General features: G+C 37.0%; 2 protein-coding genes across 7 annotated transcripts in view; one reads left to right on the forward strand and one right to left on the reverse strand.

Annotated features, from left to right (window-relative positions):
• The window catches only part of NELL2 (neural EGFL like 2), a 389,138-nt gene that overhangs the window by 190,106 nt on the left and 175,456 nt on the right, over nt 1-23,576 (forward strand). For all 6 annotated transcript variants that reach the window (XM_027595082.2, XM_027595081.2, XM_027595085.2 and 3 more), the window contains 2 exons: nt 13,687-13,778; nt 18,077-18,179. In XM_027595082.2, coding sequence (XP_027450883.2) covers nt 13,687-13,778; nt 18,077-18,179 — 195 coding nt within the window. The remainder of the gene's footprint in view (nt 1-13,686; nt 13,779-18,076; nt 18,180-23,576) is intronic.
• LOC113922794 (ubiquitin-like protein 5) lies at nt 17,345-17,683 on the reverse strand. The gene has a single exon (XM_027595087.1). The coding sequence runs from the start codon at nt 17,615-17,617 to the stop codon at nt 17,396-17,398; it is 222 nt and encodes a 73-aa protein (XP_027450888.1). The 5' UTR covers nt 17,618-17,683; the 3' UTR covers nt 17,345-17,395.

The following is a 23,576-nucleotide window of genomic DNA, read 5'->3' on the forward strand; positions in this document are numbered from 1 at the left end:
TCCGCATGTCGTCCTACCTTCCAGAAAGTGGTCGCTTTTCTGTTCAAAGAGTTGTTGCTATTCTTTTCTTCGATCTCCTGTTGAGTTCGTAGGTGTTCAGAATGGTCTGATCCCTATCCAGCCGAATTCCTGAGACCAGACGAAATCCAGGTCTCCTACTCCTCTGCCATCTTGCTCCATCCCCCGCCACTTCCAATTATTCTTAGAAATATTTTTTCAAGTACTACTAGACACCGAAGGAAACAAAACACTAAGAATGAGAACTTGAAGAAATAACAGACAACAAAAACAGACTGCAAAGATGTCAGATTAGAATTAACCAATATTTAATATAGTGCAGTTATTCACAGTATGTTTAAAGAAATAACAAGGTAAATCTGGGTTTATCTTCAGGAAACAGGAAAACAAGATAGCTAATTTGCCCAAAAAGAAAGAAAGAAAGAAGGAAGGAAGGAAGGAAGAAAGAAAGAAAAAGAAAACAGAAACTCCAAAAATGAAAAATACAACTGGGAAAAAAATACAGCCCCGAAAGATGGATTTAACAGCCAAATAGACAGAGATACATAGAATTAATGAGCTGGAAAATACGTTATAAATTATCTAAAAGTCAGAAGAAAAAATTTTAAAAAGATAAAATATACTGAAGAGAAGGAAGAAGACAGGGAGGATGTAGGAGAATGTTTATATACATTTCATGAGTCCCAAGAGTAGAAAGGAGGAAAAATGGCTAAGAATTTTCTGGAACTGATAAAAGACACAAATCTGCAGATTCAAATACCTCAATGACTCACACAAAAGATAAATAAAGATAAATCCTTATCTAGACACAATATAGTGAAACTTCAGAAAATTGAAGACAGAGAGAAAAATCTAAAAAGGAGACAATATTACCTTCAAGGGAGTAATGAATAGACTGATCACACTTTTTTTTAAGACTATTTTTTTTTTTTTAGAGCAGTTTGAGGTTCACAACCAAATTGAGAATAAGGTACAGAGACTTTCCAGATACCCCACACCCCCACACATGCAGAGCTTTCCCCGTTATCATCATCACTCATCTGAATGGTGCATTTGTTACCAAGGATGAACCTACATTGACACATCATAATCCCCCAAAGCCCATAGTTTACCTTAGGGTTCACTGTTAGTGTTTTACAATCTGGTGGCTTGGGCAGTGTTTAATGACATATATTCATCATTATCATACAGAGTATTTTCACTCCCCTAAACATCTTTTGTGCTCTGCCTATTCATTCATCCCCTCAAGCCCATGGCAGTCACTGATTTTTTTTTTTATTGTCTCCATAGTTTTGCCTTTTCCAGAATGTAATATATTTGGAATCATATAGTATGTAGCCTTTTCAGATTGGCTTGTTTCACTTAGCAATATGCATTTAAGGTTTCTTTATGTCGCTTCATGGCTTGATAGCTCATTTCTTTATTGTTTTTAAAGATTTATTTATTTATTTGAGAGAGAGATAACATGCACACATAGGGGGAAGGGCAGAGGGAGAGAATCTTCAGGCAGACTCCCCAGTGAGCGTGGAGCCTTGCCAACATGGGACTCAATCCCATGACTCATAAGATCATGACCTGAGCCAAAACCAAGAGTTGGACTCTCAACTTACTGAGCCACCCAGATTCCCCAATAGCTCATTTCTTTTAGCACTGACAGTACTCCATTGTCTGGATATACAGTTGTTTCTCCATTCACCTACTGCAGGATGATATCTTGGTTGCATCCAAGGTTTGGCAGTTATGAATAAAGCTGTTACAATCTGTGTTCAGTTTTTTGTATGGACATAAGTTTTCAGTTACTTTAGGTAAATACCAAGGAGAGTACTTGCTAGATTCTATGGTAAGAGTATGTTTAGTTTTGTAAGAAACTGCTGAACTGTCTTCCAAAGTGGCTGTACCATTTTGATTTCCTGCCAGCAATGTATGAAACTTCTGGGTGCTTCACATCCTTACCAACATTTGGTGTTACCAGTGTTCTGGATCTTGGCCATTCTCACAGGTGTGTAGTGCTATCTCATTGTTTTAATTTGCATTTCCCTGATGACATATGATGTGGTGCATCTCTTATGTTTATTTGACATCTGCATATTTCTTTTGGCCCATTTTTAAATTGGATTGTTTTCCTCTAGTTGAGGTTTAAGAGTACTTTGTCTGTTTTGGATAACAGTCCTTTATCAGATGTGTCTTCTCCCAGTCTATGGCTTGTCTTCTAATAGTCTTGATCTTTCCTTTTGGAGAGAAGTTTTAAATTTTGGTGAAGTCCTGCTATCAATTATATCTTTGGTAGATCTTGCCTTTGCTGTTGTATTCATAGTATCTTACTTAAGAGTTTATAGAATTTAAAAAAAATACAATAATAACATTATAGTATGGTCAGGAGCAAAATGTGTTAAATGTATTAAAATGTGTTACTGAGTTAGTGTAGGGGAGAATGGAATGATGAAAAAATATGCAATCCAAAATAAGTTATAAATGGTGGGGGTGGGGGGAAGAAAGTGCAGTCAGGGAAAGAGAAAGCACAAAATAAGATAGTAGGTTAAAACATTAAATAGATCAGTTGTTACACTAAATGTAAATGGGCTAAACAATCCATTTTAAAAGATAAATATATTGAAACTGAATTAATGAAATCCCGCTTTATACCATTTAAAAGATGCACATCTAAAGCATAAGAATACAGAGAGGTTAAAAGTAAAAGGACAGTAAAAGCCCATGGAAAAGAAAGCTGACTTCTCCTGGTTAATATCAGACAAAGTCGACTTCAAGGCAAAAAGTATTACTAGAGTTACTTCATAATGATAAAATTTCAAATCACAAGGAAGACATAGCAATTTAAATTTGTATATCCCTAATAATATAGCCTTAACATATATGATGCCGAATTGACAGAACTACGAGGAGGGATAGATGAATCCATAGTCAGAGTGAAGTTGCAGTAATTGACAGAATACAAACACACACAAAAATCATTAAGGATAAGAGCACTTGAATATTATTAACAATCTAAACCTGATAAACACATATAGACCATTATGCTCCCAAAGTACAGGTTCCATATTCCTTTAAGCTCCCATACAACATTTAAAATATTGAATATACTGGATGATGAAGTTCATCTCAACCAATTTCAAAGAATTGAAATTATACATAATATACTGTCTGACCACAGGGCAAATGTCTAGAATTCAGTAATAATAGATAAGTAGAAAATTCCATGCTGGAATTCATTCAGTTTCTCAAATAAGCCAAGTTAATTTCCACTTCGCCTGGAATTTTTTTATTCCCTGTCATTCTTCCCCATATTAGCTCCTCTCAGCCTTTGGTCCCAACTAAAATTTCATCTCCTCCCAGAGGTATTCTGAGTCATCCAAAATGGCCCCCTAGTTATTAAGTACCTCAGACTCTTGATTGTTTTCTTAGTGTTATGTGCAGTTATTTTTTATTTGCCTGATTAGTTGTTCTTGAGTCCACCTCTGTATTGCAGATTCTGTGAGGTCAAGGTCTATGTCTGTTCATGGCTATGTTCCCAGTGCTTAGCACTGTCTGGCATATAGTAGCTACTCAAGAGGTATTTATTAAGAGGATGAGGAGGAACGTTTCCATAATTTACTTCTTTTTTTTTTAATTTTTTTTAAGATTTTATTTATTTATTTGAGAGAGAGAGAGAATGAGAGATAGAAAGCACGAGAGGGAAGAGGGTCAGAGGGAGAAGCGGACTCCCTGCTGAGCAGGGAGCCCGATGTGGGACTCGATCCCGGGACTCCAGGATCATGACCTGAGCCAAAGGCAGTCGCTTAACCAACTGAGCCACCCAGGCGCCCTCCATAATTTACTTCTTAATAAATGATGGTGAGGAGGAATACAGCAATAAACATGATAGCATCTTCAAAGTCATGAAATATTATAGGAATCCCTTTCACTCCTTAATTCCAGAGGCTTTGTGAAGAGTGTAATCAAATTTTGACATATGATTATGAGAAGTGTTAAGTTTGGGGGTAATTTAATTCTTATTTCTAGACTTAATGTAGTTTACATATTAACCTCAATGTTTCATTTAGTATAGCTGTAGAAAATTTTACTTAATTAGCCCCCTAAGGGGCGCAATTGTCTGAAAATAGGAAAAAGTGATGTATTTCAACAAATATTTTGTCCCAAATACAAGCACAGCTGTATTTAATTAGGCTCAATTTCCAGGCTTACAGTGCCCTTGCATTCTGCCTCGCTTTCCGCCTCTGTCATCCCCACCCTCTTCTTCACCCTGTCCCTTGTCCTTCACTTCCATGACTTTTATTACTTTTTCTGAAAGTAGGAACATAAGTAAATTATTGAGAAGTTAAGAAAAACCCCTGGAAATAGAGCTGTAGGTTTATGATGTTTCCTTAATTATAGTGTAAGAATAAAATAGTTTTGGCCAGAACTTCATCCTATGAGTCATGCTCTGATTTTGTCCGGGATGGAGATTTATATTAAAAGCTCACTGAATTGACTGGTTGGATTAATCTACACAGTGATTTGCAACGGTGGCCATATACTGGAATCACCTGGACGCTCTTAAAAACCACTGATGCCTAGGCCCCTCTCCTAGAGACTCTGATTTAATTGGTCTGGGTTCCCCATGTTGATATTTTCAACAATCTTAGGTGATTCTTATGTGGAAGCAGGACTAATAATCAGTGATCTACAATTTTGCTACCCAAAGTGTGATCACTGGACCAGCTGCATCTGTATCACCGGGAGGCTACTTAGACATGCAGAATCTCAGATCTACCCGATCAGGATTTTCATTTAAATAGGATCTCCAGGTGAATTGAGAAGCACTCATCTATAATTTCTACTGGCTCTGTTAAAAAAATTTTTTTAAAAGGTCTCAATTGAACTTGAGCCTAAGCCTGTATACTTAATGCTCCCACAACATGATTTTTCATGCTAAGCAAGAGGTAGGTGTTGTCCCTAAACCTGTTTATGTCCACTGTATTTGTCTTGCAATTGTAATGTTATTGAATTGCTGTAAATACATATATGTATATAATATGTAAACCAGTGACATATGAATGTGAAAAGACATACTTTTTTAAAATAAAAATTGAGTTGAGTGCTTTGAAAAACACTGATAAACTTAAACTGCTAAAAATTATGCTCTTGAATTAGATGTAAGACAACTTAAAGTGTTGTGGAATAGAATTAGAATGATCCCTCTTTAGATTGTTTGGCAAATATCTACCTTAGTCCACTTAAAAAAATTAGAAATGGTAGGCAACACTATGTTCTATTTATATAACCAAGTATGTAGTGAAGCACAATCAATGAATCCATACCAAAGAAAAGTGTTGTACTTCAAAACCTTGTTGAATGAGTGTGGATTTGTGTTTTAAATTAAAATGTTTAAAGTACGTATTTATTGTTTTCTCTGAGAGTTTAACTGATTTTTTCCAAACAATGGACCAAATAACTATCCAAATAACATAGGATAAAAAGGCTTCTACTGAATATCTATGTGACTGTCCCATTGAAGTGTTAATTGTATTTTTCTCTTTCCTAGTTCTTTTTTCTCTGCATAGCAAATAGTTTTCAAGCTTAGCTGTGCCTGAGCAGCTTTAAAAAAATAAAGAGACCCAGGTCCAACACTTAGAGATTCTTTTTAATTGGTCTGGCAGGCAGTTGGGGCACAGAGTTTTAATGTTCTTCAAGTGATTTTAATATGCATCCACAGTTGAGAACTGTTGGCCCAGCAGGTTGGGAGCATATAAATTGGTTATAAAATCAATTATAATAAATCAGTTCCAGCTTATATAGGTATCCCGAGTAGATGCCCATTAGGATCCAGGTATACTAAGTATATTGTTATGAGCATTATTCTATTTTATTCTCTGAATATATCATGAGCACTTTTACCCCAACTTAAATCATACTAAAGCATTTCAGTACTCATTTTCAGATGCTCCTCTTCTGTAGACCATTTCCAGTTCCACTCTTGCAAGGCATTGTTCTTCCTTTCTGTTCCCGCGCTATCTCTGAGTTGTATGTAGTTACTTGTGTGTGTGGTCATCTGTTTACAGTGCTTGGATGAATGCTTCTTGGAGGCAGGAAGGCAGCTGCCTAGTACAGCACCTGGTGGACAGTAGGTTATCATAACTGCTCCCCTTGTCCTCTGGGTGTTATGACTCTTCCTGCAAAACTCTTTATGGAATCATTTTGTTTCTCTTGTTTAGCCTTTTGTTGCTTTCTGCTTTCATTTCTCCTCCTCCATCTCAAGTATACTTTTAAATGTTTCTGTCCTCTGCTGCTTCCTCTGCTCCCCCTTCCCTCCTCATCATGCTGCCCCTTCTGTGTGTCTGGTACACGGAGCTGGCTCCCTTTGACCTTGAGGTTCTTCTATTCCCTTGGCTCATATTCCTTTCATTATGGAAGGATTCATTAGCGTATCTCTCAGAAAACTGCATTTAAAAGAGGACTACCCTCCCCCAACACTTTCCTCTTTGCTTTGTGTGTGCACAAGAGGTTATTTTAAAACTACACCATCACTGTTTCAGGGTCTTTACTTGTAGTTTCTTAATTGAGCACAGCTGTGTGGTTTATAATGCATAGGGTCCTGCTTTATAATGCACAAGCATTATATGTTCAACATCTCCACACCATAATATCCAAGCAACATGTATCTAAAAGGTGTTAGTCATTTGGAAAGATGTTTTCCAAAAGTTAAACCAAAGATTAGGTGTTCAAGTCTTGACTGAGTTCACTGGATTTTTAGTGGTAAGAAAACTTATACAGAAGGACTGTCAGACGAATTCTAGTCTTGGCTTTGAAACTGACAATGTGTGAACATTTCCTTATTATAGTTTACATTATGTTTTCTTTGTAAAGTGATAAAACTTGTTGCCTCATGTGTATTCATGCTGTCATTTTAATAGTATGCATGTATTGACACAAATGCTATATTTTTCTCCAAATCTTTATCTCCACTCATTAAATTTTTCTCACCCCCAGAAGACTAAATGAATCGATCACATTGTTTTTATTTTAAAGACTCCATGTATGGTATATAAGCCAGGATCAAGAATAAGGCCAGTGATAGAAAGGTAGCTAAATCAAGTGAATTCCAGAATATATCTTTTTTTTTTTATCTTACTTGCCACTTAAATTGGTAAAATTAAATTGGGGGGAAAAACACACTGACTCCTTCCTTCCACCTACACACTTGGCCTTTGTCTATTATCCTCGAAATAGCCATTTCCCGTTTTCCCAGTATATAACCTTGTAACCCAAAGGCTGATTTGGACAGGGTGTTAGAATTTTTGCTTTTGTTCTATTCTGGTAGTTATTTTTATCCTTCTTTGCTTCCTAACCCCTCACTACAGCTAGATTTATGGTGTTTCAGGGCCGTTCTCTTTTTGGAAGAATAGGCTACTGACCTAAATTAAGGCCCCCTAGGAGAAGCACTCTTTGGTCCTTTAGAAGCCCAAGGACATGATATATATAAAATGGGACAGGAGGGTTGCACATCTACTCTCATGATCTCATTTCCTAAACTCTAATATTAGCTTTGCAAACAACTAAATTCCCAAACAATTAATGAGATTTAGTTAAAGGAAGGAATCATGTATAATTAATGAATTTGTGAATTATTTAAACACTCTGAAATTCTGATTATTTTAAATAGCATTGGCTCATAAAAATTGCTTTCTGTAGAGGAGGGAGGAGTTTTGTCATCAAATTGTCCAAGCTGACTTCTGTTGTACATGTTACCTTGTATTATTCATGTTAATAAGTTACTGTTATAACAAGAGCTGGTATTTTTCTTTCATTAGCTGACAGGCACACCTACTCCCATTTCAGGCGCTTCAGCTCTGCTGCTGTGATAAGTAAGGTGCCATTTTACAACAAGGGCAAAATATTTCCGTGACACTCAATTTATAGAATCTTTATAAGAAAGAGGCAAAATCAAAGGATAAGGCCATACGCAAAGGGAAATGTGCAGATCAAAGAGGTCCAATTCACTTGTTTTCAGGCTTTTCATCAAACAGTAAGCTGGAAGAGAACTTACCAAAAAATTCAACAAACCTTCAGAGTTTATTATGCATGGCCAGGGCTGGGTGCTGAATAAGATCCAAAGACAAATAAGACACTGTCCCTGTCCTCATGTAGGAAAGATTACAAAAGTGTATAACTAGAAGAGAAAAGGAAAAATGTGCTTAGTGTTTTAATAGAGATTTAAGTATTATAGAAGAGGGAAAAATTAATTTTAGCAGTTATTGCTTAAGACTTTTATTATAACCGTATTGTTAAGAACTGACTCCAAGTGAGTCCAGATTACTAAAAAACATTGTGGCCTGGAAAAATGCAGCATGGCTGATTGGAGTCTTTTCAGAATACTGAAACACTTTTAGATTTTATTTTTGCTTGACTCCACAGAATCTTAGCCTGCCTCTTGAATGCATTTATTGTACTTTCTTTTTAAATACCTATAATAAAAATATAAATATACATAATTACAACTAATGAGATATTTTCTCATCCAACAGCTTTGATTGGTATATCACTAACAAATAACTATCATGTTGGCCCAGAATATAACAACTGCCATCGTACATGGGGTGTTTAAGATCTCCCAGAGGAAATCAAGATTTCAAAGAAGACCGCATAAAAACCACTACTATCTACAACTCTGCCCTTATTAATAGGCAGCTTAAACAATCTAAAGATCATGGATACCTGCTGTTTTCAAAGAGAATTTTAAAGAAATCATAAATCCCATTTCTCACCTAAGTGGATTATATTGATTTTCTTTTTGGTATCTATAACTTTTAATTTTGTTCTGGATCATTTTTAAAAGTGCCAATACCAATTGGGAAGTTTAAAGTAGACTCCTATATTCCAATCTGGCAATAAAACGGAAAAGCAAGGAAATGTTTAGAAGGGAAATATGATATATCCTTTCATTTTTTATATTCTAAAATATTTTTTTAGGTAGATTTGGATGATTCTTTCTGCAAAGGTTTGCAGAAGTTGATTTAAATCTCATTAGAGGGATCTGCATTTTCTATCTCTGTATTAATGACCAATCGAGATTTTAATGACCAATTGAGATTTTAATGTGTAACTTAGGACTTCTAGAGTTTTATTGGCTTCTTTCACTTACCCACTTCTCAATTTGTGCTATAAATTACTTTTCACTTTTTATAACTAATGACTTTCAAATTTGCATCTGTACCAGTTCTTGTCTTCCTGTTTCTTGTTGATTGTTAAAGTGGGGGGAAAATGAAGTGAAAATAATTCACATTAATTGCTTTTGCAGATTCTCTTATCATTATGGTGCTAGTGATTATGTAATTAGTAATGTTTAATATAGCCTTAGTAAAACATTATATACCTTTTGTTATATCATCCTATTGACTTTCCCCAAGTTCTAATTAATGTCCCCACCTATGGCTGAATAGGCTGTGCACGGGACAGTCTGGGTGTCATAATTCACATAAACCATGATATGAATGGTATCCCCTTGGAGTTATGCAAACAGCAGTATATACCAGAGTCACAGTCAATATACATTTGAAATTGGTTAATATTAATAACTTAAGGGTAGTTGTAGTGTATTCATGGGGGCATAGCTTCTTAGTCTGAAAAGTGAGAAGCCTATATGAATGAATGAATATCCATCTTCCTCCAAACTTCTTATCTTAAAAATATGCCTGTAATATACACAGTAAGCATTTAGCATAGGTATTTGAAAATGTAGCCTTGTTGATATAATTCTTCTTAAAGCCGGTAAATAATTTGGGGCATAGGAATCCAGAGGTATGTCATAAGAAACTTAATGCTTTCATATACACATGCGCGCAAACACACACACATACCAAAGCTAGGAAAGAATGAAGCCTCTGACTATGAACACATGAATGCAATTGAATTAAAGGAGAAATCAATACAGCAAAATGATTATCCCTTTGTTGTTTTGTGGAGGAAGAGATTTCTTTTACTTTATAGTCTATTGGGGAAGAGTAAGCAGGTAGACACATTTCAGTTAGGGAATTCTAGAGATTTTTTTTTTTTTTTTGCAGTATTGTGGTAGCCCCAGGGATTATTGTCTCTGAGGCTTTGTCCCTAATACTTGCAGGGGCTGGCCTTGGTTAAAGTCTGGGCACAGGCCTTATCTGCTCCCCCCCCCCCCCGTTTGGACACTTGATTTCTCCAGAGCTTAGTTCCTCCATCTTGCCTTCAGCTTGCATATGGACCTCATTTTGATCAGCTACCTTATTTTTCCTTAAAGTGGATCTGCATTTTTTAAATGTTGCAATTTTTCCTCTTCAAATTTATTTGCTCTCTGTTCCACTCTCTCATGCTTTTCTAAGCAACCTATCCTTATAAACTCTTCATGGTTTAAAATGATTTAATATGATAGCCACCTGTGCTGGGTGCTGGTTATTCCTGGGCACCCCTCCATCCCACTTCCATTCCCTCTCCTTCTCTGCCCTATTCTCTGCCCCAGGAGCCTGCTGCATCACCCTGGTCTCCTTGCCAACCGGCTTTGGATAGGCTTTGCCAGTGGGAGGCACTGGCAGGAAATTAGAAGGCAGGAGGAGAGAGAATTGGCCACGTTTCTTCCCTGTTCCTGCTCTGTGCTGCACTGTTTCTGGCAGTAGCTGTGTCTCTCCTGACTATGGTTCCCTCTAGGCACCACTTCCCCATAACTCTGACTCATACAGGGCTCCAGTAAAACAATTTCCTGTCCTTGCTCCTTAGCCCCACGGTGCTGACGACTTCCCGCTATTGCCAGAGCCTGGGTCCTTCACCAGCCCGTTTGTTTCCTTTTGTCCCGTCGCGGAAGTTCACCACTCAGTCTCCTGTGTTTGCAATATGACTTATGAATTTCTCAATTATAAGACTTCATTTTGGCTTTTATTGTTGTCAGTTGTGGATGAGCCTGTCTGCCTCACTACATGGTGAGGGCATGCATCATGTGTCTCATTCATCTCTGGATTTTAGTTACCTAGCAGACTACCTGGCATATAATAGGAGCTCAGAGTATGTACCTGTTCAATGTATTAATAAATTAATAAGACCTTTATTCTTTCAACTAATCCTAAGTTCCAGAGACTTCCTAATGGTATTTTCAGGATTCCTTGTAGTATTTTTAGCAGTGATTATAGATTTTCTAAGTTTCTTTCTTTTTTTTAAAGATTTTATTTATTTATTTGAGAGAGAGTACGAGCACAAGCAGGATGAGGGGCAGAGGGAGAAGAAGCAAGCTCTCTGATGAGCAGGGAGCCCAATGTGGGGCTCAGTCCCAGGACTCCAGGATCATGACCTGAGTCAAAGGCAGATGCTTAACCGACTGAGCCACCCAGATGCCCCAATTTTCTAGGTTTCTTAACATTTTTCCACTAAAGAGCCTGGGGTAGGTATACCCTAGTGGCCTTACTAGGTATTGGGGATAAACCTCAGAATTACGGAAATCACAGCAACTGATCAATAAAGAAACAAGGCAAAAATCACTCACGTCGGGTTCTCCCTAAGCCATGTTCACCCTGTTTGTGCTCATTGCTTGAAAGGAAATGAAGCAATTGTGATCTCATTCACTTTTGTGCTTTCTCCCTCTGGCAAGCTCCATTTGGTGCCCTATTGTCCCACAAGTTGCCTATTTGAGTCTTTTGAATTAAGAGTTTATAACAGAAGCTCCATCTGCTCTGCCTGAATATTAAATTATCTTAAGACTTTGTATAAGGAGACTTACCCTTGTGTTTTTTAGTTTCCTTTCCCTTCTGTTCTAAGACTTGAAATATCAGTTTTTTTCGATATACCCTTGGGCTTGAATAGGCTGCAGTTATGAAGTCATATAATAAAATAGGCTTACATACCTTTGAATGGCAAGTGCTGAAGAGAAGTTAAGAGTTTTATTTATTCTCATTATCTTATAAAATGTGGTACTTACTAAGTATCATTGAACGCACAATGTGTCATAACTTGGTATTTTGAGGTTACTGGATCTTGTAAGTGAGGGGTATGTAAAAATTACATGTTGGACAGATATATTTTATAATCAGGTTCTTTAAGTAAACGCACATGCTATTTTAATTTGTAATATGACAGATAGTATGCAACTGACACATCTGCAGTTTCATTTTGAATATTAATAAGTACACAAACTTTACCCAGTTTTTAAGTAATATAATTTATGCAAGTAAGTTGTATTCTTTTAGCAAACTCCAAAAATTTGATATCAGTTCACCAGTGATATATATTAAGTAGTGAAATTTGTTAATAAAAGCTGAGTAAAGAGATCAGTTGAAGGATGGCATTTTAACAACATGCATACTTTCCATTATTTAAATGTGCAGCTTTTAAATAATCGGTTAATTTTTCAGTGAAGATATAAGTTGGTTTACATTTTAAATATGAATATTTGTACAACCATGTATATGTTTAATATTGATAAAAATTTATTTAATATCTTTGTTACCAATTATTAGAGGCAACCTGGCACTTTTTTCAGTAATGATACAAAAATAGTATTTATTAAAGCAAAGTGCTAAGATAACGATACTTTTGAAAGTTATGGAAATATGTGAATTCTGGAGGGAAAAACTTTCTTCAAATTCACACAAAGGAATTAGAAGAAAATGTACACATCCATTTTGTAAAGTCTGTATGGTTAAAATTAAAAATTGGATTTAGTAAACAAGGCTAACAAACTGCTTGAGCCTTATCAGATAATCATTTCCACTGGTCTTTTTCTAGACGCTATGGAGCTCCAAAGCATCCACAGTATTGAGTGCCTTTTCAAAAAAAACCAAAAAAACAAAAAACAATACAAAGTTGCAAAAGCAAAAGTTAGTTCAGAGTCTTAAAAAGTTGACTAAACCAGAAGGTTAAGTTTCATTAGCTGGGGGTAGCTGTCTCTGGTTAGGTGATGAGTCAGCACGGGGAGTGTGAACCGTTCCCTTCAAAACAAGCAATTTCTGCTGGCAAAATGTTTATGTGAATTGAAACTATTTTGAAAGTCTCAAAAATTATTTGATGATTTCTGTGTATTTTCACTAATTAAAAATGTTTTCCTATTGAATCTGAAGTTCTATTTTTTTTTGAAGTTCTATTTTAAAATTTTATTTAATTGGTGATGGAAACAAAGCAGGCCCAGATTAAGATTTTTCAATATCCTAAGTAGGGTGCCCTAATCCACATGTATTTACAAACTAAATAGTGCTAACTCATAAAACATAAAATTTTCATGTATGTACTGAAGTTAAAATAGCTTCTTTTAAATTTTGTTTTTAAAATTCTGAAATGGCATATAAAAAAATGCACTTTTTTTTTCATATTTGTGTTGCCCTGATTCGTAGCTGCTCCAGACATCTGCTTAATATGCCCTAAGGGCTACATCATCTAGTAGACAAGTCATCTGAGAGTCTGCCCATTGGAACCCTTTTTTTAGAGTCTACTCCTGACTTGCCATTGTCCTTATCCTTTTTGTACATTATTTTACTCTCTGACCTTAATGGGCATAACAATAACTGGATGCTACATGTGCCTTAAGTTAGATTGAATTTAGGTTTATGGTTATTCAGACACTTTGAAAAGGCTTAAGACCATGTGAACTATAATCTGAACACTTCCCAACTATTTTTCCTAAAGAAAATTAAAAATAAATATATGTGTATTTTTTTTATTCCAAAGCAATATGCCAATTTCAAGGACGGACCTACTTTGAAGGAGAGAGAAATACGGTTTATTCCTCTTCTGGAGTATGTGTTCTCTATGAGTGCAAGGTAAGGAAGCTCTTCATAGGTCTTTCAAAATTCTTTATTATGTAAACAGTAAATATTTCCTTAAAATGTCACACCTGTAATACCTTTCAAACATTTAAGGCAAAGAAAAAATTTAAGATATTAATTATAATTCAAATAGAAATTCCCATTTTTTAAATATGTAAATTAATGGCTGTAATTTCCCCAATAAACAAAAATACTGCTTTATCCAATTAAAGTTTTATGAAGTTGTCTTATATTTCCAAATTCAAACTAACTCCTGTGAAGAAAATGTAAAAGTTGGACTCAGCCTGTTGTCACATACGGTTTTTGACCATGTGACAAATATCGTTCAGTTCAGTGGAAAATCATAAAAATTACCTAATAAAAATTAGCTGTTGGATGGAGATGAGATGGATGTTGTTGTTAATCCCTTTGGTAAGAATATTTTAAATGATTTGAAGGGGGAATTCTTTATAAATTTACTGCCATGGCCTCCTCAAGTATGCTTCAGAAGCAGATGTGAGTGTTTTTATCTCTGCTGCTTGATCTACTAATTGAAAAAGTATGTTTCATAAAACTTTTCATCTTTGCCTTTTATAAACTATAATATATTTCTTGACCAAAATGTGATATTGCAAGCCATATCCTATCTGAGGGAAACTCTGCATATAAAGTTTCTGCTTTAGAGTTTCCTTTACATTTTGATCCCTAATTTTCCTCTTCAAATGCCTTTTCTTTAAATGGATTTTGGGGATGATTTAGTATGCATAGATTACATAGAAAAAGAAAATGCTGCTGGCACCACCAATAAATTGTGAGCATTTATATGATTATTCAGTGTCAGGGAAAGGAAAATCCTAAGAATTTTGCCACAATAAATTGAAAGAAGCTGGCTCTCCACTTCATGCATCTGAGGTTGGAAGTCCTTTGGGATAAGCAAGGAGGAAACGTAAGGGAGGCGACCCTTGACAGATTTGGTTTCTAGACTCTGAGAGGTCTGATTTCTTCATGCCCATTATCAGTATTCGAGCTGCTTCTCTTGGCTTTAAGTCAGCTTTCCTATAGTGCAGGTCACCATCTTAAAGACAAGAGATCTCAAGTATAGGAACACTAACATGAATTCCCAAACCTGTATATTAAGATGGACTGTCCCCTATAAGTACCCTACACCAACACCGTTTTGAGTGAAGTAGGTCCCACTATAAATGTAAGGGTTGAAAGACCTAGAGTGAGGGCTAGTAACTCCAAATTAAGAAAAAGGAAGCAGAGGAAAGTTACTTCAAGGAAGGTGGAAAACTTTTGTCAGCTGGTTTGAAATATCAGCTCTAAATTTAAATATCTTGAGGGCATTTGGAATTTCTCAATGCGTGTGTGTGTGTCTGTGTGTCTTCTTTTCATCTGACCAGTGTGTCTCATAATACTGACAATTATGGCTTAGAAATTTATTGGAATAGTTGCCTGTCTGATTGTAAGATAGTATGAAATGATTTCATTTTAAAATGGGTTAGTGAGAGGTCTGTATATAGACAACTCTGCGTGTGCCTGTACTCTGAAAGGAAATACTGAGTGAATGAACAAATGTTACCTCTTATTTACTCAAACAAAAGGCATCATTTCCTCTTGAATGCTCTGCTGTCCAATAGAAATATGTAAGCCACAAATAATAATTTTTATTGTTCTAATTTTTCTATATTTAACCCCATATGTGCAAAATATGATCATTTTAACACATAATCAACATAAAATTCTTAAAGAAATATTACACATTCTGTTGTCACATGAATCCTACAAAATCTTGTTTATGTTTATCGTATTCAAGAGCTCTATGTAGCTAGTGGCTATTGATCATACAGCCCAGTTGTACCAGATTATCATATGTTTTTGGAGTTCTTAACTAAATTCTTTTTTTTAAGATTTGTTTATTTATTTTAGAGAAAGAGAGAGAGCATGCACAAGTGGGGGAAGGGCAGATGGAGAGGGAGAGAGAATCTTAAGCAGAGTCCATGGTGAGTGTGGAGCCCCATGGGGGGCTCGATCTCACGACCCTGAGATCACGACCTGAGCTGAAATTAAGAGTGGGACACTCAACCAACTACACCACCCAGGCGCCCCAGACTGAAGTCTTGACATTAAGAACTTCCATTGTTTCCCTTCCCTTCAGGCCCCTTAGTTTCTGTATTTATACCTTTACACAATTCACAGCTCTCTCAAGCTTTTATTTCCTGGGCTGTCGACACTAGTCCTTCCTTTTTCCTTTATTTTCACTTTTGTGGCCTTGAAAGTGTGTCTTGGGGTTCTGTAACTTTAATAGTGACACTGGAAAACACTGTGGTTCTGAAAATAAGATTACCAGGATGGATAGTATTGTCAAACCAAAGGAAGACTAGCATTTGACTCCACTAGATCCATGTCTCCTACCACTCATTTTTTTTTTTAAGTGTACTTGACATACACTATTCCACTAGTTTCAGGTGTACAACATAGTGATACGACAATTATGTACAGTATGAAATGCTCACCACAACGAGTGTAGTTATCATCTGTAATCATACAATCTTATTACAATATTATTGACTGTAGTCCCTATGCTGTATTTTTCACCCTTGTGATTTATTTGTTTTATAACTGGGAATTTGTACCTCTTAATCTCCGTTACCTATTTTACCCATCCCCAGCACCCCTCCCTTCTGGCAACCACCAGTTTATTTTCTGTATTTATGAGTCTATTTCTGTTTTTGTTTCGTTTTTTAGATTGCACATGTAAGTGAAATTATATGTATTTGTCTTTTTCTGTCTGACATTTCACTTAGCATTATACTTCCTCGGTCCATCCATGTTGTCATAAATGACAACATTTCATTTCTTTTTTATGGCTGAGTAATATTCCTCATCTGTTTGTCTCACATCCTCTATATCCATTCATCTATCACTGGACACTTAGGTTGCTTCCACATCTTGGCTATTGTAAATAATGCTGCAGTAAGCATCAGGGTGCATATGTCTTTTTGAATTAGTGTTTTTGGGTTTTTTTTGTTTTTTTTTTTTGAGGAAAAAAACCCAGAAGTAGAATTACAGGATTGTATGGTCCTGCCACGTTCTTGGTAAGATCATTTTCAAATCATGATCTCTTTTCTATAGATACTCCAGGAAGATGGAAATGTTGAAATGAGTACTTCTTCCACAAGAGTAGTACTTAATAGAAATGACATCTAAAAATTTAAGCTTTTGAGCAGTATTAAAATGGAAGCCTACAAGCTCCAACATTTTATTGCTTATATGCTGCTTTAGTTAATGACCCTTGTTCTTAAGAGATAGGAGGTTGACAGTGTAAAAGCCAACCAAATCCTGCCTTCATTTCCTTTATGGTTTGGGGAGTGGTCCCCAATATTCCTTACCTTAATCACCTGTCAGAATCTCTTCATAATAGTCTAGAAAAGTTTGAAATGAGGATATTTAAAAGGCTCAGTTTTTTTTTGTTTTTTAGCAACTTCTAAGATTTTATTAACATGAGTTTTTAAAAACAAGCATCCATACCAGTGTGGGGGTGAGGGTGGGAGAGGAGGGGGTGGGGGGAAGAAGGGAAGGGGAGAGGGGAGGGTAAGGCAGGGCACTTGACAAGGGGAAGGAATTCTGCTCTATTGGTAATAAAGCTCCAGGTTCATCCCATCATGGATTTCATAGTCCCCCAGAGACACATGGTCCTTAAAAATCGTGTACCACTTCTTCAGGATGATCTTGTTCCAAAGGGTGCCAGTTTGGGCTGCGATCAGCTTCTTAAGGTCCCCGATGGTGTCATCAGTGTTGCACTTAATGTGGACCTTCTTCCCTAGATGGTCGTTGCAAACAACCTCGATCATCCTGTCTGGAGCTCGAAACGCCTGGAACCAGCTGACGCCACAACCTCCTCGCTCGAGGGCGGAGCTGGGGTCCAAAAGGCTCAGTTTTTATTTATTGTTTTTTTTTTCAATGTGAGCCACTGATCTAATTCAAGCTGTATTTGTGCCACAGTTATCATCTGGATGTGCAAATGTGTTATAAAACTAAAAGAATTTTTTAGGATTCCCTAGATGTTTGGCAAATTATTTATATGGCTGCAATGTGTTATGCTCCTATTCCCAGACCTGCTGGTCCGTTTTAAAGGCTTTCCAGTTATGACTTAATGTCATTTTGTGAGTGAGCGTGTGACCTAGGCAAAGGTTCTCAGGATGAAAATTTTTCTCTTGTGGATGAAGAGCCTTCTCAGATGCTGGGTCTAGGAACTTCTTAGTATGTCCAAATTCAGAGGTTTGAAGGATTTATTTTCTGTTGTCTCATAGGACCAAACCATGAAGCTGGTTGAAAGTTCTGGCTGTCCGGCTTTGGATTGTCCAGAATCTCAGCAGATTACCTTGTCTCATAGCTGTTGCAAAGTTTGTAAAGGTAAGACTTTTCCGTGAAGTAAGATTTATGTGTGTGAGTCATTTTTGGAGTCTAGTTTAACTGACAGGAAATAGAAAGTTTTATAAGCAAGTTATTTCCAAAGAATAATAGTATTTTCTTAAATTCTTACCTAATTGGGTAACAGTAGGTAGTCACAGAATATTTATTATAGTTATTGAGTTAAAATCAAGATGTTCCCATACATTTTTGCTATGTATGTCAAGCTCTGGGTCTTTAAACTTCTTTCTGTGTACTCGTTCTGAGTCAGCGTGGCTCTGCCAAAGAAATTGACACAGCAGTGCTGAGTTATCTTACTGGTTTTCTTTTTTCTTTCTTTCTCTCTTTTTCCTTTATTTTTTTTTTTCTGGTTTGATTTCCCTTTCCTTTTTTTGTTTTGGAATTGACTTTGTATAATTTTCATTTTGAGTACTTCAAATCCCCCTCCTCTCACTTCCACTCTCCTTCACCCATAGGTCTGTACTCCTGAGAAGAGTGAGGCCATCAGACACGCATCGCTCATTCTCTGTTGCCTCTGTGATGATAGACCTGGGACCAATAAGTAGAAGGGACTTAGATTTTTAGTTAAATATAAGAAAACAGTAAAATTTGAGCTATTCACAAATGCAGCAGGCTGCCTCAGGAGGCAGTGAGCTTCCCATCACTATTGGTTCTAAAACTTCGTATTTTATTATAGATTGAAACATTAGGCAAAAGGAGTAATTATGTGGAACTCTTTAAGATCCCTACCCGCCACAAGACTATATGTGCCTTTCTGTACATGTCTTCCTCAATTTATGATGGGGTTATGTCTCTGTAACCCCATAAGTTGAAAATATCATTAAGTCAAAAATGCATTTAATACATCTAACCTATCAAACACCATAGCTTAGCCTAGTCTACCATCAATGTCCTCAGAAGACTTGTAGGCATACCTCATTTTATTATGCTACACTTTATTGTGCTCTGTAGATACTGTGTTTTTACAAATTGAAGGTTCGTGGCAACCTGGTGTCGAGCGAGTCCATGGGCTCCATTTATCCAACAGCATTTGCTCTCTTAATGTCTGTGTGTCACATTTTGGTAAATCTCACAATATCTCAAATTTTTTCACTTTTATTATAATTGTTACGGTGATCTGTGATCAGTGATTACAACTCAGTGAAAGTTCAGATGATGGCTAGCACTTTTTAGCAAGGCATTTCTAAATTAAGGTATGTACATATTTTAGACATAATTCTATTGTGCAATTAATAGACTACAATATAGCATAAACATAACTTTAATATGCACTGTGAAACCAAAAATCTATTTGACTTTTTTATTGCAATTTTTGCTCTATTGTGGTGGCCTGGAACTGAACCCCCAGGATCTTTGAGGTACCCCTGTACATTAGCTTACAATTGGGCAAGGTCATCTAACACCAAACCTATTTTATAAGAAGTTGTTGAATATCTCATGTAATTTATTGAATGCTGTAATGCAAGTGAAAAACAGAGTGGCTGTAGGGTACAAAGTGGTTTTTAAGTGTATCAATTGTTTACCCTCTGGGAGCTATGGGTTCACTGCCCCTGCGCAGCCTCAGGAGAGAGGTTTGTACTGTATATCAGTAGCCCAGGAAAAGATCAAAATTCAAAGTACAATTTTCTACTGAATGCCTATCACTTTTGTTCATTGTAAAGGCAAAAATTTATAAGTTAATTCATCCTAAGTCTGTATTCTCTTGAAATTATTGTTTCTGACTCGGTCTCCTTTATTGGACTTTGCACCTGGGGAGCAGGGCTAGGTCTTTAACACCTCCGGTGGCACCTGAGATGTAGTAGATGCTCATAACTGACAAAGTTGGTACTATATAACAAACTGCCCTAAATGAGCTACTAGTACTTGTTTGAATAATGACTTTTATGGGGATGCAAAGGAAAGCTTAAATGGAAAAAAAAGTAAGAAAAAGAAACCTTATAAAACATATAGCATTCTATTTCCTTTACACTTAGTCTGTTAAAAGTAGACATAAGATCCCCCCTCCCATTTTTAACAGGCTGGTGCAGTTTTGTTTTGTTCTTTTTAGCCCTTTCTTCCATCAATTCAATTAAGAGTTTTAAAATCCCAGTTCTGTGAAAGGTACTTTGGGAATTTCAAAGTGGTTTAAGACTTGTTCTGCCCGTCAAGGAGCTTTCAAAGGAAAGGAACTAAGGAATACTACTGAAAAGGATTATATCAAATAGACAGATGGCAAGGCCATCTTAGTTTTCATCTTCACAGTGCCTGAGCCAGTGCCTTGTACAGAGCATGTGTGGAATTGGATATGAATCAAAAATGCTCATCCCACTTACTTGATTTGAGAACTGCACTCAGTCTGCAGCTTAACTACAATTCCTTTGGCCACCAAAGGTTGTCTAAACCAGTGCTTCTCAAGTTTAAATGTACATATGGATAACCTAGGGATCTTAGTAAATTGTAGATCCTAAGTCAGTAGGTCTGGGGTCCAGCCAAAAACCCTGCATGTCTGAGAAGCTCCCTGGTGATGCTGATGCTCGGGGTCAGTGGGCCCACACTTGGAGCTGTCACCTATTGTTGTGTGACAAACTGTCCCAACACTCAGTGGTTTATTTATTTATTTAATTGGAAAGTGTGTTTCTTTGTTTGTTTGTTTATTTATTTTATTATGTTATGCTAATCACCATACATTACATCATTAGTTTTTGGTGTAGTGTTCCATGATTCATTGTTTGTGCATAACACCCAGTGCTCCACGCAGAATGTGCCCTCTTTAATACCCAGCACCAGGCTAACCCATCCCCCCACCCCCTCCCCTCTAGAACCCTCAGTTTGTTTTTCAGAGTCCATCGTCTCTCATGGTTCGTCTCCCCCTCTGATTCCCCCCCCCTTCATTTTTCCCTTCCTACTATCTTCTTTTTTTTTTTTTTAACATATAATGTATTATTTGTTTCAGAGGTACAGGTCTGTGATTCAACAGTCTTGCACAATTCACAGTGCTCACCATAGCGCGTACCCTCCCCAATGTCTATCACCCAGCCACCCCATCCCTCCCACCCCCTACCACTCCAGCAATTCTCAGTTTGTTTCCTGAGATTAAGAATTCCTCATATCAGTGAGGTCATATGATACATGTCTTTCTCTGATTGACTTATTTCACTCAGCATAACACCCTCCAGTTCCATCCACGTCATTGCAAATGGCAAGATCTCATTCCTTTTGATGGCTGCATAATATTCCATTGTATATGTATACCACTTCTTCTTTATCCATTCATCTGTCGATGGACATCTTGGCTCTTTCCATAGTTTGGCTGTTGTGGACATTGCTGCTATAAACATTGGGGTGCACGTACCCCTTCGGATCCCTACATTTGCATCTTTGTGGTAAATACCCAGTAGTGCAATTGCTGGGTCATGTGGTAGCTCTCTTTTCAACTGTTTGAGGCACCTCCATACTGTTTTCCAGAGTGGTTGCACCAGCTTGCATTCCCACCAACAGTGTAGGAGGGTTCCCCTTTCTCCGCAGCCCCGCCAACATCTGTCGTTTCCTGACTTGTTAATTTTAGCCATTCTGACTGGTGTGAGGTGGTATCTCATTGAGGTTTTGATTTGGATTTCCCTGATGCTGAGCGATGTTGAGCACTTTCTCATGTGTCTGTTGGCCATTTGGATGTCTTCTTTGGAAAAATGTCTGTTCATGTCTTCTGCCCATTTCTTGATTGGATCATTTGTTCTTTGGGTGTTGAGTTTGATAAGTTCTTTATAGATTTTGGATACTAGCCCTTTATCTGATATGTCATTTGGAAATATTTTCTCCCATTCTGTCGGTTGTCGTTTGGTTTTGTGGACTGTTTCTTTTGCTGTGCAAAAGCTTTTTATCTTGATGAAGTCCCAATAGTTCATTTTTGCCCTTGCTTGCCTTGCCTTTGGCGATGTTTCTAGGAAGAAGTTGCTGCGGCTGAGGTCGAAGAGGTTGCTGCCTGTGTTCTCCTTTAGGATTTTGAATGATTCCTGTCTCACGTTTAGGTCTTTCAACCCATTTGGAGTCTATTTTTGTGTGTGGTGTAGGGAAATGGTCCAGTTTCATTCTTCTGCATGTGGCTGTCCAATTTTCCCAACACCATTTGTTGAAGAGACTGTCTTTTTGCCATTGGACATTCTTTCCTGCTTTGTCGAAAATTAGTTGACCATAGAGTTGAGGGTCCATTTCTGGGGTCTCTATTCTGTTCCATTGATCTATGTGTCTGTTTTTGTGCCAGTACCACACTGTCTTGGTGATGACAGGTTTGTAATAGAGCTTTAAGTCCAGAGTTGTGATGCCACTAGCTTTGCTTCTCTTTTTCAACACTCCTCTGGCTATTCGGGGTCTTTCCTGGTTCCATACAAATTTTAGGATTATTTGTTCCATTTCTTTGAAAAAAGTAGATGGTATTTTGATAGGGATTGCACTACATGTGTAGATTGCTCTAGGTGGCATAGACATTTTCACAATATTTGTGAAATATCTTCCAATCCATGAGCATGGAATGTTTTTCCATTTCTTTGTGTCTTCCTCAATTTCTTTCATGAGTATTTTATAGTTTTCTGAGTACAGATCCTTTGCCTCTTTGGTTAGATTTATTCCTAGGTATCTTGTGGTTTGGGTGCAATTATAAATAGGATCGACTCCTTAATTTCTCTTTCTTCTGTCTTGTTGGTGTATAGGAATGCCACTGATTTCTGTACATTGATTTTATATCCTGCCACTTTACTGAATTCCTGTATGCGTTCTAGCAGTTTTGGGGTGGAGTCTTTTGGGTTTTCTACATAAAGTATCATATCATCTGCAAAGAGTGAGAGTTTGACTTCTTCTTTGCCGATTCAGATGCCTTTTTATTTCTTTTTGTTGCCTGATTGCTGTGGCTAGGACTTCTAGTAGTATCTTGAATAGCAGTGGTGATAGTGGACATCCCTGCCGTGTTCCTGACCTTAGGGGGAAGGCTCTCAGTTTTTCCCCATTGAGCATGATATTTGCTGTGGGTTTTTCATTGATGGCTTTATGATATTGAGGTATGTACCCTCTATCCCTATACTCTGAAGAGTTTTGATCAAGAAAGGATGCTGTACTTTGTCAAATGCTTTTTCCGCATCTATTGAGAGGATCATATGGTTCTTGTTCTTTCTTTTATGAATGTATTGTATCACGTTGATTGATTTGCGGATGTTGAATCATCCTTGCAGCCCAGGAATAAATCCCACTTGGTCGTGGTGAATAATCCTTTTAATGTACTGTTGGATCTTACTGGCTAGTATTTTGGTGAGAATTTTTGCATCCATGTTCATCAGAGATATTGGTCTGTAATTCTCCTTTTTGATGGGGTCTTTGTCCGGTTTTGGGATCAACGTAATGGTGGCCTCATAA

The sequence above is a fragment of the Zalophus californianus genome, chromosome 9, assembly GCF_009762305.2.
Source record: "Zalophus californianus isolate mZalCal1 chromosome 9, mZalCal1.pri.v2, whole genome shotgun sequence".
NCBI classification, from domain to species: domain Eukaryota; kingdom Metazoa; phylum Chordata; class Mammalia; order Carnivora; family Otariidae; genus Zalophus; species Zalophus californianus.

Bases quoted from the DNA above. Each gene is read 5' to 3' on its own strand.
- LOC113922794 (XM_027595087.1), bottom strand. From the start codon at position 17,617: ATGATCGAGGTTGTTTGCAACGACCATCTAGGGAAGAAGGTCCACATT.